General features: G+C 41.9%; 1 protein-coding gene across 2 annotated transcripts in view; it reads left to right on the top strand.

Annotated features, from left to right (window-relative positions):
• LOC118589131 (CREB binding protein) overlaps positions 1–17386 on the top strand; it is a 128267-nt gene that overhangs the window by 46648 nt on the left and 64233 nt on the right. For both annotated transcript variants that reach the window (XM_036196093.1, XM_036196095.1), the window contains exon 3: positions 11695–11871. In XM_036196093.1, coding sequence (XP_036051986.1) covers positions 11695–11871 — 177 coding nt within the window. The remainder of the gene's footprint in view (positions 1–11694; positions 11872–17386) is intronic.

Consider the following 17386-nt stretch of genomic DNA (forward strand, 5'->3'; position numbering starts at 1 on the left):
AAAGTGGCTCCTGTGTGTGTGTGTGTTGGTGTGTTGTTGTTGTTGTTGTCTAGTGACTATAATGGCACCTTGCTCTTTGAACTTGGGAGCTAAATATATTCAGGTAATCTCACTCCAGTCTCTAGTAAGCTCTCCAATGCTCAGGTACCAAATAACTCCTAATGAAGCAGTATCTCTAACTGTCACAATTGAGCCAGAGTTCAGAGTGCAGTGATAATCGCACCTTTGTTGTACCAGGAGCCAACACATGATTGCTGAAGCAGTAAACATAAACTGTTTGAGCAACACACAGCTGTTGGTGTCCTGATTATACTTGTTTCTGTTTTCCCTCCTTCCTACCTTTTCTGCAAAGACTGGCGGGAAAGAGCTGATAGTGGGGGCCAAGTCTCATTCATTCAGATACTTTTCTAGTCATACTATAATGCATTAGAACAGCGTGTGACAGTTTAATAGCCATATAAGAATCTCAGAGCCATTTGGTTTGGTTTACCTAGTTGTGTTTAGTGCTTGATGACAGCTTCAGTGATTCCCCCCCCCCCCCCCCCCAAGACAGGGTTTCCCTGTGTAGCTTTGCGCCTTTCCTGGAACTCACTTGGTAGCCCAGGTTGGCCTCGAACTCAGAGAGATCCACCTGGCTCTGCCTCCCGTGTGCTGGGATTAAAGGCGTGATTCAGATGTTTTAAATACTACAGAAGTTTTAAAAGAGGAAAAACTAGGACTGCTGGAACAGCTCATGGAACAGCTCATTAGAGGCTTGCCATGCAAACCTGATGACCTGAGTTTGGTCCCTGTAACTCACATGAAGGTAGAAGAGAGGACTGACTTCACAAAGTTGTCTTCTGACCTCCACATGTTAATATACACATACCCACACTCCTTCACACATGAGACACACACACACACACACACACACACACATTAAATAAATAAATAAAATATAGTTTAAAGAAAGGAAGAAAATCCTCCAGATTAATCACTAGATGTTTTGCAGTTGCACCCGCCCCAACCCTTGTTCTCTGTGTGTGCATGTTTCTTGGGGATTATATATCTTGTGGTCTGTTTTTCTCTTTTTAATCTTACAGGGCAGGCAGTTCTCTCTGTCAGTAACCACGTGCTGTTTATACTATGCGAGTCAAGTATGACCAGTCCCTTGGCTCTGCTTCCCCACTCTTTTGCACTTCTCTGGGTCTCTGTGTCAAATACTAAAGGTCTTAGCTTCCTCTGAGTCCTCTGACAAGTGGGCATCACTAGTCAGGAGCTCTTGATTTAAGAATGTCATTTGTCCGTGATCTCTTTGAGGTCTTTTCACAGTTCAGTAGTTGGTATGCTGTAGAGTTGCACATGTTTTAAAGTGACAATCGCCTTTGAGTGTGCTTTACACTTCTTCATGTGAAGGCATTTAGAGTTCTGGGTCTACCTTTACCTATTGCAGCCCTCCTGTTGTCACTGATGTATAAAGCTTGTCAGGAGGAACAGCACAGAACCTGTTTGTATCCATCCCTATGTTCCTCTTAGAGCTTGTCCCACATACTGTTCTCTCACTGTTGTGATAAAGCTAACAGCCACTTTCAAGAACTTGTTCTTGGGATTGGAGAGCTGGGTTAGTGGTTAAAGAATGCTTGCTGCTCTTCCTCGAGACCTGAGTTTGGTTCCCATCACCCACTCTTGGCAGCTTACAACTGCCTATAACTCCAGCTTCAGGGCATCTGATAGTCTTCTAGCCTTCATGGGTAACCATGATGTACACATGTGTAGAACATACATACATATACGTATGGCAGTGTGTATGTATGTATGTATGTATGTGTATATGTGTGTGTGTGTGTGTGTGTGTGTGTGTGTATCTGAAAATCATACCTTTCTAAAAGAGAGCTTGTTCTTGTTTCGTGCCCTGGTGTAGCAGAGGTACATCGCCTGCGCTTGCTTTCTTCTGGGTTCTACCCTGTCCTTCCATTGCTCTGGGTCTTGCATTATTGTTACTTACATTACATTGCTCCTTTGAGCCTTCCTCGAGTGTCCGTTTGTCATTTTCATCAGTGAATGGACTGTGAATTGTGACGGATGGCATATCTGTCTTTTGTGTAGAGGGTTTGGGGCATATATGTAGTTCATCCAATGATGATCTATTCTGCTGTGTCCTATAGCTACAGTGTGAATTAAATTTGTGTTGATAAAGGAAAATGATATTTTCCCTCATGTCTCCCATTTATTTCCTCTTCCCCTTCTTCATTGCTACTGTGGGCCAGGCTAGAAAGGACTGCTTAATCCTTAAGAGGCTGTTCTTCTGCCTTAAAAAAGTATTAGGATTTGATGGAATTAGGCAAAACAATTCACTTACATTTTATGCCCTCTTTTGGCTTATTTTGCTTTGTACTTATGCTTTCTGTAAAGTGCTGTGGTTAAGAGTACAGAGAAAATGAAGTTGTGGACTCTTGGTTCCTGTGCTGCTGTTTACATAGCAGGGTATACCCTATGTGATCTTTTGTAGTGGCCATTGGCCACATTGAGAGCATTGCTGATACAAGACCCTTCTGGGCTAGCCAGATTTGGGGTCCCAAATTGTTCTGCACTGAGAATACCTGCATTTCCCAGGAGTGTAAAGCTGTCATGTAATTTAAGCTGATTAGAACTAAAAAAGGCATAAGACTTAAGATCTGAAGGAATTGTGAAAGTTCTGCTGTGGTCACCTGAATGTTGCTGTTTTATGCATGAAAAAATTAGGCTGGAGGCAAGAGGTTCGTCCCTGCCATGTGGTTAGTTAGGAGTAGGATTAGAAACAAATTGCCAACTGCTTCCAGCCCAGTGTTTTGAGTATGAATAAATTGCATAGATTGCATCCTGAAGAGATGATGTCTCCAAAGCTCATGGCCGGCTGAGGCATAGCACCGGTATTGGAGTACTGCCTTCATTACCAAAACAATTCTAGTGTTCCAGTCCTAGAGTTCTTACTTCCCTGTCATGGTGCCTTAATAGAAGTCATTTCCAAGGAAAACATGAGAAATGTTGCAACTAGGATTTACTATTGACATTAAGTGTTGAGATCTGGGGCTGTGTCTTCCTCGGTGCTATCAGGATGGGACTGTTACCTGCCCATGCCAGCTCACCTAGTTCTGCTTCCCAGAAGTGCTCTGGTTGGTCAATGTGCTTTCTGCCTACGGCATTGTCATTAATGGTACAGGTCCCTTAACTTTCCATTCATCAAGTTGAGGTGCTGGAATGATTCCAAGAGCAAGTGGGTGATAGCTGCCGACTGATACAGCCGTGCCTTTCCATGAAAACTGCTCTTCTTGGCTTTTTTCCAGCACTGGTGGGTTGCCAAGAGAGAAATGCTTTGACTTTACAAATGATGTAGCCATGGTCTAGTTTTAAAAAAGTGGTTCTTCTTTCCATTAGAAAGAATGAATATTTCTGGTCCTTAAATTATTTACAGTTTTTTGTTTCATATGTATTGAATCATATTTTTGTTGTTTCTTGGTTTGGTTTGGTTTGGTTTGGTTTGGTTTTTCCAGACAAAGTTTCTCTATGTAGCTCTAGCTGTCTTGGAACTCGCTGTGTAGACCAGGCTGACCTCAAACTCAGAGATCTGCCTGCCTCTGCATCCAGAGTACTGGGATTAAAGGTGTGCCCCACCTGGTGCTGCTGAACCATATTGTTTTTATAAAACTTACATAGATGCATAGTTGTATTCCACTGCATAGAGAAAGGTTGAAAGTGTCCGTTTAGCTAACCTGTCAGGTCAGACCAAAGATGCACCAAGTAGAACAGTTGCTTTGTAGCCCACATGCGAGCAGGAATAAGCCACTTTATTCATGAGTGGTTTTGTTCTGGTTCAAATTTCAGCTAATGTGCATTATGCCAGCATATTCTAATCCTTTATTTTTCTTGAGACAGTCTTCCTATATGGCCTAGTCTGATTCTCCTGCCTCAGCTTCCCAGGTACTGGGTCCATAGGTGTAGACCACCATCCCAATTGCTTCTTAATATGTTTTAAGTTGGAATGAACAAAGTTTTTAAGTTAAAAGTATTTGTGATTGTCTGGAATAGTTTGAAAGCAATTGTCTCTTCATAGTGTTTGTATAGGTAGTGAGCCCGAAGAGTGCTCTCATCCTAGTGTTTTTATGGTTCTCAGGACATGTCTCCCAGTTAGATGCAGTGTCCCAACTGTCCTCTTGCTGCCAACTTATCTGGACGCTGCTCCCAATCACTTGACATTCTTAAAACTTCATTCCTTTACTTCATTATTATTGTAGGCAAACATTGGAAAGAAGCCATATTTAGTGTAACTTGACCCCAAAGCCTCAAGATAATCATGAGAGTACAAGTAGCCAACATTCATGTACTTTTTGTATGGCAGCTCCAATTTGGAATTCTTCATGAATGTGATTTTTTTTTAAATTCTCACAGCATTTAGAAGGAGGTATTTTCATTTCCATTGTGTGCCAAAGCATAGAGAGACTTAAGTAAATTGCCCAAGAAAGGTCACACAGATAGCAAGTGGCAGGGCCACCATTCAGACCAAGCCAATAAATACCCCAAAGCCCACGGGCTTGGCTTTAAGAAATTACTGCATCTTATTTGTGGGGGTGTGCTCATATTTGTCGTGCCCTTACATCAGGCATTAAACTGCCATTGTCCCACTTACTATAGTTTGCCAGGTCTTTGTGGACGGAGCCAGTGTCTGTCCAGTGGTAATCATTTTAGTCTGGTGTGCTTAGAGGACATAGTTCTATGCAATGGAGAAATGACAGTCTTCATGATGTAGGAGAGTGTCTCTGGATTGAAAATATGGCACTTAGTGTGAGGTCTTGAGCTGATCTCTGATGTTCCTGAGCTTTTTAAGCAGTCTTTTGCTTGTGTATGAAGTGATAGGTAGCTTATTGCTGAAAGTCATACTCGGTCTTTCTGTATGTTTTCTGGTCTCACTTCCTTCCTCCACATGCTATGCTATGTGGTTTTAAGTTTATATAAAAGTATGAGGAAAACTAAAGTCTACTTTGGAAATAATAACTTGTGATCTTACTGAAATCATATTAAACTTACCACTTGTCACCAGAAGCATCATTTCCCATAGCCCTACTTACTGAGTTCTTGTGAGCTCCTGCATGGCAGCATATGTCTGCTTGTCTTCCCCTTCCTCCTGCTGGTTACATAGCCTGTCCTGTTAAGATGTGTAGCTTTGGTCATATCTATCTGGCATTTCATTGGAGTTGGACCATCCTTTGAGTATTTGAATAGTCATCTAGAGATGAAAATCCACTGTGGTCACCTGAATGTTACTGTTGTATGCATTTGTTGTTGAATGATTGGTTTCGTGAATGGTTATCCGTACAGTAAAACTTTCACATGAAGCATGGGGTTCTTTGAGGTCAGGAACAAGTTGCTTATTCTCTGAGTTTTGCAGTAGCTTCAATTCATTTTCTCATGGGCAAGCAATATTCATTCTTAGAAGCTTAGGAATTCTAATGGACCTCTTTTGAAAATCTAATAATGTATCTTTTCCACAGGCATGTATGCATGCGCCAGGTGTTAATATTTTAAACTAAACTCCTCTATCCTGTCCCTACTGATGATTCAAGTTGTCTCTCCCCATTGTTTCAGCCCAGTGGACTGTGGACTGTTCTTTTGGGAGAAGAGCTATACCACTGATGTGGCCTCAATGTGGAGAAAATGCTTCTCTGGTTCTCATTCTACAGAGAAGCAAGAAAGTAGATCTATGGCATACCACTGCTGTAAAAGCTTGCCCTTTTCAGTAACCCACCAGTGCCTTTGACTCACTGCCTTTCAATATCAGGGCCATTGCTCCTTAAACCCTCTAGTTTTTGGATTTCTGTGTCTTACCTTTTTGATTGGTAAGACATGTTTATTACCTTTTTGATACAGATCTTGCTTATGAGTTAGGAGAGGGAGATGAACAGTTAGGATGTTCTCTTGGTTAGTGCAGTGGAGAGAAAATCTTTGTGCTCTTTTGGAGCCCAGAGCTTGTTTTATTAATAATTAATAGCTGTTATATCATAAGTAGAAAATAGTATTTGTTCCCCATTGAAGCAAACTAAAGAGGCTTTTTGCAACCAGAGGTGCTCACTGAAGCTAATGGGTTAGTATTCCGGTAGCCCAGGTTTGTTTGGGCTTTTTGCATGGAGGTGTGTCTGTAGGTTAGGACATAATGGGGTCTTGCACCAAAGCCAAGGTTTGTTGGCATAGGAGATACAGCAGAGAGAATTTGCTTTATGGCCAGACTGTTCTCCTGTCTGTGTTGTGATCAAACACAAAACTGCCATACTGCAAAAATCAACTCTAAAGTGTCTTCAACATTTTTAGCATGACCAGGTGAACTGCCAGTTGACTAGTAACTCAGAACCTTAAAAGTATATTATTTTATACTGTTTATTATTTGTTTGTGTACATGACATATGTATGTGTTGGTGTGGGGGTGACTTACAGTCGCATGTCTCTGAGCCCAGCTTTTACATCAGTGCTGAGGAGCTGAACTCAGAGATTCTCAATGCTTGTGTGGTCAGCACTTGACCAGCCCCCCCCCCCCCCAAATTTAGAAGATAGAAAGAGGGCAGCTGCTTCTCTGAGTCCTGGTCTCTCCCCTTCCCCCATCATGCTGTGCTGTTGTGCCCTAGCTTCAGTGACTTGCTTTCTCCAGGGCTGACAGATGCTCTTGTTCTGGGGGACTTCTTAAAGTGGTGATGTCTTGGAGTGCTCATTCATTTAGTTCCCTCCCCAAACACTAAGCACCTTCAGTGTGAGACAAGTATTTGAGAGAGGCTAAATCTCCTGGTTTTGTGCTCATGACAGACTCAGCATGGATTGGCATAAATACCAGATAACTCTTTGGAGTTAGTTGAGCAGTGCTCTGTTCCTTCCATCATCTGTCTATGATGGATCTGTCAGTGTAGAAGAAGGATAGACCATCCTTTCCTCCATTGTGTTGAAGTCTGTCAGTTGATTATGGTTGTGCAGCCCAGGACCTGAGCAGCTTCTGGCTGATTTGCTGGATAATTGCCAGGTTGCCACAAGTGCCCTTGTGTCAGTGAGGAAAGCTTGCATGGGAAAGCTTGCATTCCCTCATGGGATCTCCTACCTTGGCTGTGCAGGCTCAGATCTAGCACTTGGGTTTCTTACCTTATCTGTTGTGCACATTTTTCACTCATGGGAGCTGCAGTTTACATATTTTTCATTCTAGTAAAGAAAGACATTACCAGACAAGCAGATTCTTGAATGAGCAACTGGCATACATGATCACAGTGCTTTTTCATGACAAGTGCATAGAGCTGTGAAGCATTATTTAATAGATTCCACTTTAGGAGAGTTTTTGTTGTTTTGTTTTTTACTCCTACTGTACTTAACTTTTCTGTTTTCTGAGATTGACTTGAATTAAGTATTAGGAGCTTCTGTTTGGAAAGACAAAGTAAAAATACATTTTACTGTGTGGGCTACTAGTAATTGAGGAGAATATCAACATTCTACAGTTTATTTTGCTCCAAATAAATTTCACCATAACTGACAGTTCCTTTTTTGCTTTGGGTTGTACTCAAGAGTTTCAGTAGCAGATTTAAAATAAATCTGATAAGCTTCAGTTGAGAATAAAGCTAAGTTTATTAGGTTATTAACAAGTAACTGTTAGGAAATTAAAAGGACTAAGTAGGTTTGATTACTGATTGGATTTAGACATTTCAATATTGTGTGCACTGGTGCTAAGCAGTGTATTAGCCTAGCCTTGGGGGCCATAGATAATTTGATTTGATCAATGAAGAATAGATACAGAATTGGGAATCCAGAAGTCTAGATAGACACTCTAAAAGTGAATGGCTTTTCCCTAAATCTGTAGCTGAGGCCATTGATTTCTACCTAATATGTCACTCCTTTTAAGATGAGACATGCTACTTGAGATGGACTTTGGTGGCCCCTTGGAGACTTAGGTCTACTTCTTTGGCCTTAAAACTTAACTACTAGCTCTGATCTGGCTGAGAATGGGCTGGTGCTGGACATGGGCATGGTGCCATATACTCAAGTTTGGGCCTCCTTAGTTAGTCTGTTTTTTGTTGTTGTTGTTGTTGTTGTTTTGTTTTCCCGAGACAGGGTTTCTCTGTGTAGCATTGTGCCTTTCCTGGAACTCGATTTGGTGACCAGGCTGGCTTCGAACTCACAAAGATCCACCTGCCTCTGCCTCCCGAGTGCTGGGATTAAAGGCATGTGCCACCACCTCCCAGCTGTCTGCGTTTCTTTTTGTTATAGGCTCAGGATGGGGCTTTTGCCCCTAACTTTCAAAATGTGTAATAAGTTCCTTTGAATTGGATGTCTGCAATATGCTGTCTATATGACCTTAGACTTTGCTCATGATTCCCTTTGGGAATTAAAGCCATGCTGAAATGGTCAGCTTGCCTAGGAGAAAAGAAGCCAAGAAATTTCCTAAAGAAAGCTGAGGATGTTAATATACACAAGGCTGAGATGGGAGGATCATGAGTTCAAAGCTAGCCTAGGCAACAAACACAGCAAAACTATATCTTTTTGTTGTTGTTTTTTTTTGAGACAGAGCTTCTTTGTGTAGCTCTGGCTGGCCTCGAACTTACAGAGATCCGCCTGGCTCTGCCTCCCAAGTGCTGGGATTAAAGGCATATACCACCACTGCCCAGCAAAACTATATCTTAGTAATTTAAAATTAAAGAAAGGGGATGGGGTAATTGGAGTAGAGAGGGAGGAAGAAATTTTCTAAAGAAACCTATGAGAATGTTTCGAAACATAGTATTAACCCTTAAAATCATCCAGTTAGAAAGTGCCAGAGTCAAATCAGGCAAACTAACCTATCTGACCAGATACCTCATTTTCACTGTGGCGGGGTGGTTTTTGGAATGATGTCAAGAATGTTTGTCGTTTCAGAAGCAGATTGATTTTTTATTATTTTTATTTTTAAATTTTTATTTATTTATTTATTTTGGTTTTTCAAGACAGGGTTTCTCTGTGTAGCTTTGCACCTTTCCTGGACTAGCTTTGTAGACCAGGCTGGCCTTGAACTCACAGAGATCTGCCTGCCTCTGCCTCCCGAGTGCTGGGATTAAAGGTGTGCGCTACCACTGCCCGGCAATTTTATTTTATTTTTAAAAGAATAGGTCAGGCACACTTTGAAAATCATAGAGTCCTTGGGGAAGTTTATTGCTCTGGTACTTGTGGTCTCTTTCTTCAGTTTACGGGCATATGCTGGCACTGGCCCTTTCCCATACCCTGTGTGCTACCTACTTTGGTTCTTGGTGCTAATTCTTCTTGCTGCTGTATTCTAATTAAGCCGGAAGCTTCCAGCCAATGTTGATTTTTTTTTTTTTTTTTTTTTAAATGTTTGTCAAGTTCAAGTATATAAGGAGCCAAGTTCCTTGGAGAGTAGGAAAACTCTATACATTCTCAACTGGGCTTGGCTCATAGCAGACACGGGCAGATATGGTGAGGTGATAGTGAGGGTGGATTGATTGTGGGTGAATGAAAGAATGTGCTCAGAAATGTTTGGTTCAAAATAGAGAAACTGGAAGTTTTACTTCTGTGAGTTTTTGTTACCGTTTTTCAAATTCTAGGTCCTTAAGAACAATATTTCAGAGTCAGTGAGATAGTCAGCTGGTAAAGCACTTTTGCACCAAGCCTATAATGGCCTGAGTTATGTAGTAAAATAAATTCAGAGTAGTGGTTGGTACTTGAATTAACCTAGTGTGTTGCTTTCTGAGAACAGATAATTCTGTTTGTTTTTCTGAGTTTCATATGACAGTTGGAGGAGTCTTTTTGGGATGAGGAATGCCCTTTGTACTCACTTAGCTACTGCCTTGACTTAAGTCTCCTGAAATCAAGGTTGAGCCTCATTGCTAGGTTTGGTGAAGGATTTGTGTTTCAGGTTACTCATATTAAATACTTAGTATAAAGGTTGCAACTAGAATGGGTTCATTTTCAGAAAGGTAAGAAAGCTCAGGTACATATAGCAAGCTCCCCCCTCTCTGCCCTTTTTACATATAGGCATTGTTGATAGCATTTGGAGTTAGTTGGGTTGCATGTGGATTTGTTGGCAATCTAGACTTTTAGAGTAAAAAGAAATGAAATGATCTAGTGCCCTTGGAAGCAAAAAGATTGATGTCCGTAGAAGGAATATACATTATACAGAGTGAGTTTACTTACGTGACAGTTACCAGCTGAGATTGATAGTGATTTCTTAGGTAGAACTTAACCAGTGCTTGTTGCTGAGAATGAAACCTATGGTGTAGAACATTTAGTGAAACTATCTTCCACTGAGCTATATCTCCAGTGTAGGTGAAGATTTTCTGTATTTTGAGAGCTGCTTCCCAAGTAACTAACACGGAGGCCTAATATTAATTATAAATGCTCAGCCAATAGCTCAGGCTTGTTACTAGCTAACTCTTCATTTTAAATTAACCCATATTTCTTATCTATGCTTTGCTACATGGCTTGATACCTTTTCTCAATACAGCATATTCATCATGTTTCTTCCTGCATCTGCTTGAGACCTCCTAGACTCCTGTGACTCTGCCCTTCTTCCTCCCCAGCATCCTCTTAGTCTGGTTGCCCCGCCTATACTTTCCGCCTGGCTACTGGCCAATCAGCTTTTTATTAACAATGAGAGCAGCACATTTTCAGTGTACAGGATTGATTATTCCACAACACTCCAGCCTAGTTGTAATTTCTTGAGTGGAACTTTGGCCCTTGGAGGTCTTCCCTGATCAAAATTGTTCCTCCCAGTCCAAACAGACTGTGATGCCAGACATGCAGAGCAAGCAGTAGATGGCAGAGAAAATGTTTTAGCTCTGTGAAAAAGAGACAGGCAACTTGAACACCTTGTTTCTTTATTCCTTCTCAAGGGGACTGGGTACTACTTACTACTTGGGCACTATTTTGGGGACTCCCACATATACTCAAAGAGTTTGGAGTTAATTAGACCTAAGGAAACTGGCCCAGCTCTGTGTGTGGCTGGCCTCTGGAGGCAGAGGTGGGAGTCCCTCCTTCTTGACCTTGCCTTAATCTACCAGATAGTTGGTTTTATTTCACCATAGTTTAAAAGAAAAAAACTCTACTAGGGAAAATATTGAGCATGTGTAATAAAGGGTGATACAGTCTCTACTGTTGTGCAGTTGGCAGTTAGTGTGCTTCAGTTCTCTCCCCACACACACTCACCTGCCTTGCTGCATCATTTTTATGCAGAGCCCACATATTTTATCTTTCATTGCTAGTGTTCCTACTCTGCATTTTAAACTAGTTGAAACTTAGTTAAAATCTGATGAGGAACCTGAGAGAAACAAAGCACTTAGGGAGTAAAGACAAGCTGAAGAAGCCCCTATGGTCATCAACTCAAGGCCTTTGCTGTGTAGGACTCGCTGGTGCTGGACAGGGATTGGGCCAGTGGGGAGGAGAGAAAAGTGCTGCCTATTCTGGGGTGGTGGTTAGGACAGGGATGATCTAGTCGTTTAAGGCCACTTTGTTAGCTGTTGGTAGCATTAAACTTTTTTAATAAAACTCATCTTTTTACAATTTTAACAATGAACTCTGATAATGTGGTTTTTATTTATAACTGGAGGGGGAGGGGTCGTAGGAGATTTATTCCTTGGCATCAGTGGGTCAGACAAGCATTTCTGAAGTCTTTTTTTTTTTTTTCATGGATGATTGTGTCATGACAGATGATTGTTCCTGTTTTTGTTTCAGATGGGAATGACTGGTAATACAAGTCCATTTGGACAACCCTTTAGTCAAACTGGAGGGCAGCAGATGGGAGCCACTGGAGTGAACCCCCAGTTATCCAGCAAACAGAGCATGGTCAATAGTTTGCCTGCTTTTCCTACAGATATCAAGAATACTTCAGTCACCAATGTGCCAAATATGGTAAGTTGCCCTTGGTTTTCTGTGCTCCGGGTCTTGGTGGGTGCTTTGGCATATGGATTTTATGGTGCTTACAGAGAAGAACTGTATTTGAGAGTATGCCATTAGTGATAGGAACATAACCCACCTGGCTGAAGAGCACAATGAGCTTTACATTTTCTGTGTTGAGCTAGCAGCAAGACGGATAGGGAAAGTTGATTTAGCTGCTCTTCCCAGATTCTTTGTGTTGATGGAATCATGTATGTGAATTTACTTTTGCAAAATTCTGAGTATCATCAAGATACATAGTGTGCAGGTGGTGGACGGTCAACCCCTGGGTAGCCACTTCTCTTCTTCCTTGTGTTTGTTGGTGACGGTGAGCCTTCCATACTTCCATCTATGTCTACAGTAATGATTGACAAGTCTTAGCCAAAAACTGACCATGCTTTCTAGAAAGTTGTCTTTTTGGCCTTGGAAAAACTAATTTTGAACTAACTATTAGTACAAAGAATTCGGGAGTGTTGTTTATCTTTTTTTTCCCCTTGTAAGATCTTCTCTAACCTTAGTATATGTCAGAACTAAGAGAATGATAGCATTTACAGCGTGCAGTGCTCTGAGCTCTTGGAAAACAAGAGGCCTTTTCTCCTTTTAGTGCACAGTCAGAAAGTGGGAACAGTGAGACATCCTGGGAAGAGGCTATCACAGTTAACACTTGTCTTTCCTTTTTTTAAAAGCAGTAAAATCTGCTGTTTTCAAAACCATCCATGATTTTCTGTTCTTTGGTTTTTTTGTTTTTGTTTTTGTTTTGTTTTTCGAGACAGGGTTTCTCTGTAGCTTTGGAGACTATTCTGGACTAGCTCTATAGACCAGGCTGGCCTCAAACTCACAGAGATCCACCTGCCTCTGCCTCCTGAGTACTGGAATTACAGGTGTGCGACACCACCGCCCGGCTGTTCTTCGTTCTTTTGATAATCCCCTCTAGTTTCCTTTGAGTAGCTTTGGTTGCTAGGGTTGTCCCAGGGTTATGGGAGCAGTGTACTGCCTGGCCTCTCTCATGTTTTGCTCTTAGTCCTCCCTGAGGAAACAGAGCCATGAACTCCCAAGGCCAGCTGTCATGCCTGTACCTGCTTGGTAACTAGGCACACATTTAGACTTCATTGAGAACATTTTCTTTTTTCATGGTGCTCTACGTTTTATACACAGGGAATCCCTTACCTAATGTCTTCTTTGCTTTCCTCTTTCAATTTTTCTCTGGCTTCTTGTCCTCCCCTCTCTAGAGTGACAGAATCCCTGTACTCCAGGTCCCTCTGCCAGCCTTGGCTGCTGCTTTGGAGATCTGAACTTGCTAGGTGTAGTGGCCAAGGGTTTCACAGAGGGACTAGGCAGAGGGCCTGCCTTTCCCCTTCAGGACTACAGCAGGGTTCCTTTTAGCCTCTGCAGTGGCCAGTGTTCGAATACAGGGCAACCTGGAACCTTGGCAATAACCCTAGCCACTACTACCCATGACCCTTCCTCTGCCCTGGTTGTTACAATCTAGTATCTCCAGGCACTGACAAAATATGTTTGTTGGGATTCAGCTGTCCCTCTTGGGAACCCCTGCTTTGAAGAATGGTCAGGAGGAACAGTAGCAGTATGTCTTGTTCTTTTGTTTATTTTCTGGAACCTTGGAGGAATTCAGTCAACACTGTTTCCCTTGGCCCCCTCAAAATCACCAGTAAACAAAGAAAACATTTTTGTCTACAAAAGCTGTAGTGCTCCCTCAGGGCACCTTTCTTATAAAGGCACAAGTGAACTTTAATCAATGCCTTTGAGAAGTAAACTGGGTCCTTTGTACTGTTATTCTGGTGGCATGGGGTAGCCATGCCATGTCAGGCCACGTGCCCATGAGCATCTGGCAACAGCCTTCAGTGGAGCATGGAGGTGGGGCTAGTAAAGGGTCAAGGCACAGGGTGCATGGCATCTTTTTCAGTGTGTACTTACCTTATGCCTGCGATGGCTTCTTGAGAAGCATTATTAACAAGGTCCCATTTGATGGTGAGGAAATTGAGGTTCTGAGGGAGTCTGGCTTGTTTGTGGCCATATAGTTTCCTTTATGTGGAGTTTTAAATTATATCCAGATATTTTAGCAGCCCTGAGTTCCTGGGAATGGCTCCCTTAGCTTATGCTTACACAGTTTGTTTGCAGTTCCTTGACTGTGTTTCTGTGATCTTTCTTGAATTTTCTCCATTGTATCCGATGTCTTAAATTGCACAGATTTTCATATGGCAAGGAAACATTGATATTAAAAAAAAGAGGTATGTTACATTAAAAAAGGAAATTATGATGCCTTGAACTAATGACCTTCCCTTTTTGGAGGAACTGGGGGTGGGAGGATTATACTTTTCCTAATAATCTTTTTTTTTTTTTTTAAGCTGAGGATCGAACCCAGGGCCTTGTGCTTGCCAGGCAAGAGCTCTACCACTGAGCTAAATCCCCAACTCTAGGATTTTAGTTTGGTTTTCTATTTCTGTAATAAAGTACCAAAAGCACCTTGAGAAGTAAAGGTTTTATTTGGACTACACTTCCACATCACTGTCCATTATTGAGAGAAGCCAAGACTCAAGGCAGGAACCTGGAGTCAGCAACAGAAGCAAAACCCATGGAAGAATGTTGCTGCTTGCTCAGTGTGCCTTTTAAAAATACAATTCAGGTCCACCTGCCTAAGGGTGGCATCACCCACATTGGGCTGGACCCTCCCACATCAATCATTAATTAGGAAAATGCCCCACAGACTGGCCTACAGGCCTCTCGTATAGAGGCATTTTCTCAGCTGAGGTTCCCTTCTTTCAAAATGACCTGAGCTGTGTCAAGCTGACAAAAACTAACCAGCACAAGAGATGATTTTTAGGAGCTGATGAACTTTCCTTCCAAACAGTTCAGGTTAAGGGACATTGATGCCAAATTAAGTTCTTCATGGGGCAACTGAAGCTTCATAGTTACAGACAAGGGACTCTCCTCTTCCCACAAGGCTTCAACATTTCTGTCTGGTGTAGAGAATAGAAAGATATGCAGTCATTTGTTTGATTCTTTTGTTATGTTTGCTGTGCCCTGCTGTGGGCCCAGGTTTGGGAGGAGTCCTAGAGGGGACTTGTGAAGGAAAGCAAGCTTGCTCTTCAATGGAAAACAATTAGAAACCCCAGCGGCCTGTGTACCATGCAGTAATTAAGATGGATGCAGACCTTCTTAGGTGGAACCATCGGAGACGGTCTCACCAAGGCAAGGAGATTTGAAGGTGATGTCACAGAGACCCTAAGTCAGTGGTTCTCAACCTTCCTAATGCCTGATCCTTTAATACAGTTCCTCATGCTATGGTAACCCCTAACCATAAAATATTTTTGTTGCTACTTCCTGACTGTAATTTTGCTACTGTTGTGAACCGTAATGTAAGTATCTGTTTTCCAGTGGTCTTAGGCAACCCCCTGTGAAAGGGTCATTCCACCCCTAGGGTTTTTTGTTTTATCTTGGTTTTTGGTTTTTGGTTGGTTGGGTTGGGTTTGGTTGGGTTGGGTTGGGTTTGGTTTGATTTTTTTTCGAGACAGGGTTTCTCTGTGTAGTTTTGGTGCCTGTCCTAGATCTCGGTTTGTAGACCAGGCTGCCCTCGAACTCACAGAGATCAAAATAAGCATTGGTATGAAGGTGTCAGGTCCCCTGGAACTGGAGTTACAGACTGGATATGTTTGGTCACAGTGGGTTAGGAAGACAAGACAGCATTATCACTTAGGTAGATTATCTCCTGAGAAGGTATCGTGGTGGAGAATTCTCTACAGAGCTGGAAGAGGAACAAGCTTGAGGAGGGGACAAAGGTATAGGTGCAAGTGACAGGATGGCAGGCAGGGGTGGTATGTGAACAAATAGGGCAGCTACTGACCAACTTGGAGTCAACAGCTCACACGACAAATTTATGATGTTGCCCAGGAAGAGCATCAGATAGATCTCAGGCTCAGGACAAGAAGGGAAGAGAGCTGGCAAAGGGGAGTAATTCACTACTAGTAGAGAGGGGACCTGTGGACCACAGATTTGGTGTCAATTAAGTTTAAGAGAAGGGCCAAAGAGCATCATCAGAACATGAAAGCCAGCCTGAGAAGGTTCATCTGATGACCTTGGGTTCACCTCTTTGTGACTGCACCTCCCCAATCCCCCAGTGCTTTGGTGCTAGGAGCTCCAAAGTGTTGAAGAGATTAGAGACCCAGGTAGAAATGTAGTAGAGTCCACTATTGAGGATATATCTAAGAGGAGATAAGCATGCTCTTAAGTTTTCAGGTATATCTCACTGAAGCTCTGCCTCTGTTCTTTTTTTTTAAAATTATTTATTTTTATGTGCATTGGTGTTTGTTTTGCCTGTGGAAGGGTGTTGGGTCCCTGGAACTGGAGTTATAGACAGTTGTGAGCTGCCATGTGGTGCTGGGAATTGAACCTGGGTCCTCTTTTTAATGTATTTCTCTGCAGAAAGATAATTCCGAAGTCAGGGTATTTATTATTTAGTCAAATTTAATTATAGAAAGTATGTATACTGTTATACATGTTCAGAAACTAATATGACTGAAGTGATTATTAAGCATGTTTATAATCTAGGACCTTTTATGTGGGTCTAAAGTTTTTTAAATTATTATAATTTATTGATAAAGAAAAGGAAATTTTCTTTTCAGTCTGTTTTTGGTTTTGAGGTATTTGGGGGCCTTCTGAGGAGAGAGGTGTGCACAATAGGGTGTTGCCTTCGTTTTCAAGAAAAGCACCTGATTCCTGGTGACATTTTTGCCCAAGCTTTGGATTGGGCTTGCAGTCATTTTCATAGAACAGTCTTTGAGGTGGGACTAGTCTTAGGTAGAAAATGTTTACGAAATAGAAAAGCTGCATCTCCATGGCCCAGCGGGTCCCTGCAGGGTTATTTTCTGATAGGAAGTTTCTATACGTGGGTTTTTTAAATAAGAAAAATTATCAGCATTCTTAAGGATGTAATGTAGGAGATTCATCGCTTATGGTGCTTAGATTTTTTTTTAAATTGCTCATGAGTGTGCTGTTATAATTTGTTTTTATTGAGAATTAGAATTTTGAGGTAGAAGTTTGGACAAGGTCAGGACAGCTACTGATAGACATCTATCTCTAAATGGGAGGGAAATGTGGCTGGCCAGAGGATTTTTCAGACAGAAGAGAGTTGTAGTGCCAGCATAGCCTGGTGGATACAGTGATGCTGGCAGCATCTCAGTGCTAAGACTTAGATGCTAGACTGTGTCCTGGGTTTCAGTAAGTAGTTGTGCATCTCAGTATGCATGTCAGGGATGGGGCATCTTGAGCCTTACCTGGTCCACCAGATTCAGAATCCTCCAGGAAAAAAAGGCAAGAAATCGGTTTTTGTGGTCATTCTGAAGCTTCATTGTGTTTCTTGCTTAGTTTCCAGCTTATGGTACCTAAGCCCCTCTAATGTAATTCAGATACTTCTCAAATAGATGACCGTGTAGTTCTTTCTTTTATATTAGAGTCTGTACTTATATATGTGCCCCTT

The sequence above is a fragment of the Onychomys torridus genome, chromosome 8 (genome assembly GCF_903995425.1).
Source record: "Onychomys torridus chromosome 8, mOncTor1.1, whole genome shotgun sequence".
NCBI lineage: Eukaryota > Metazoa > Chordata > Mammalia > Rodentia > Cricetidae > Onychomys > Onychomys torridus.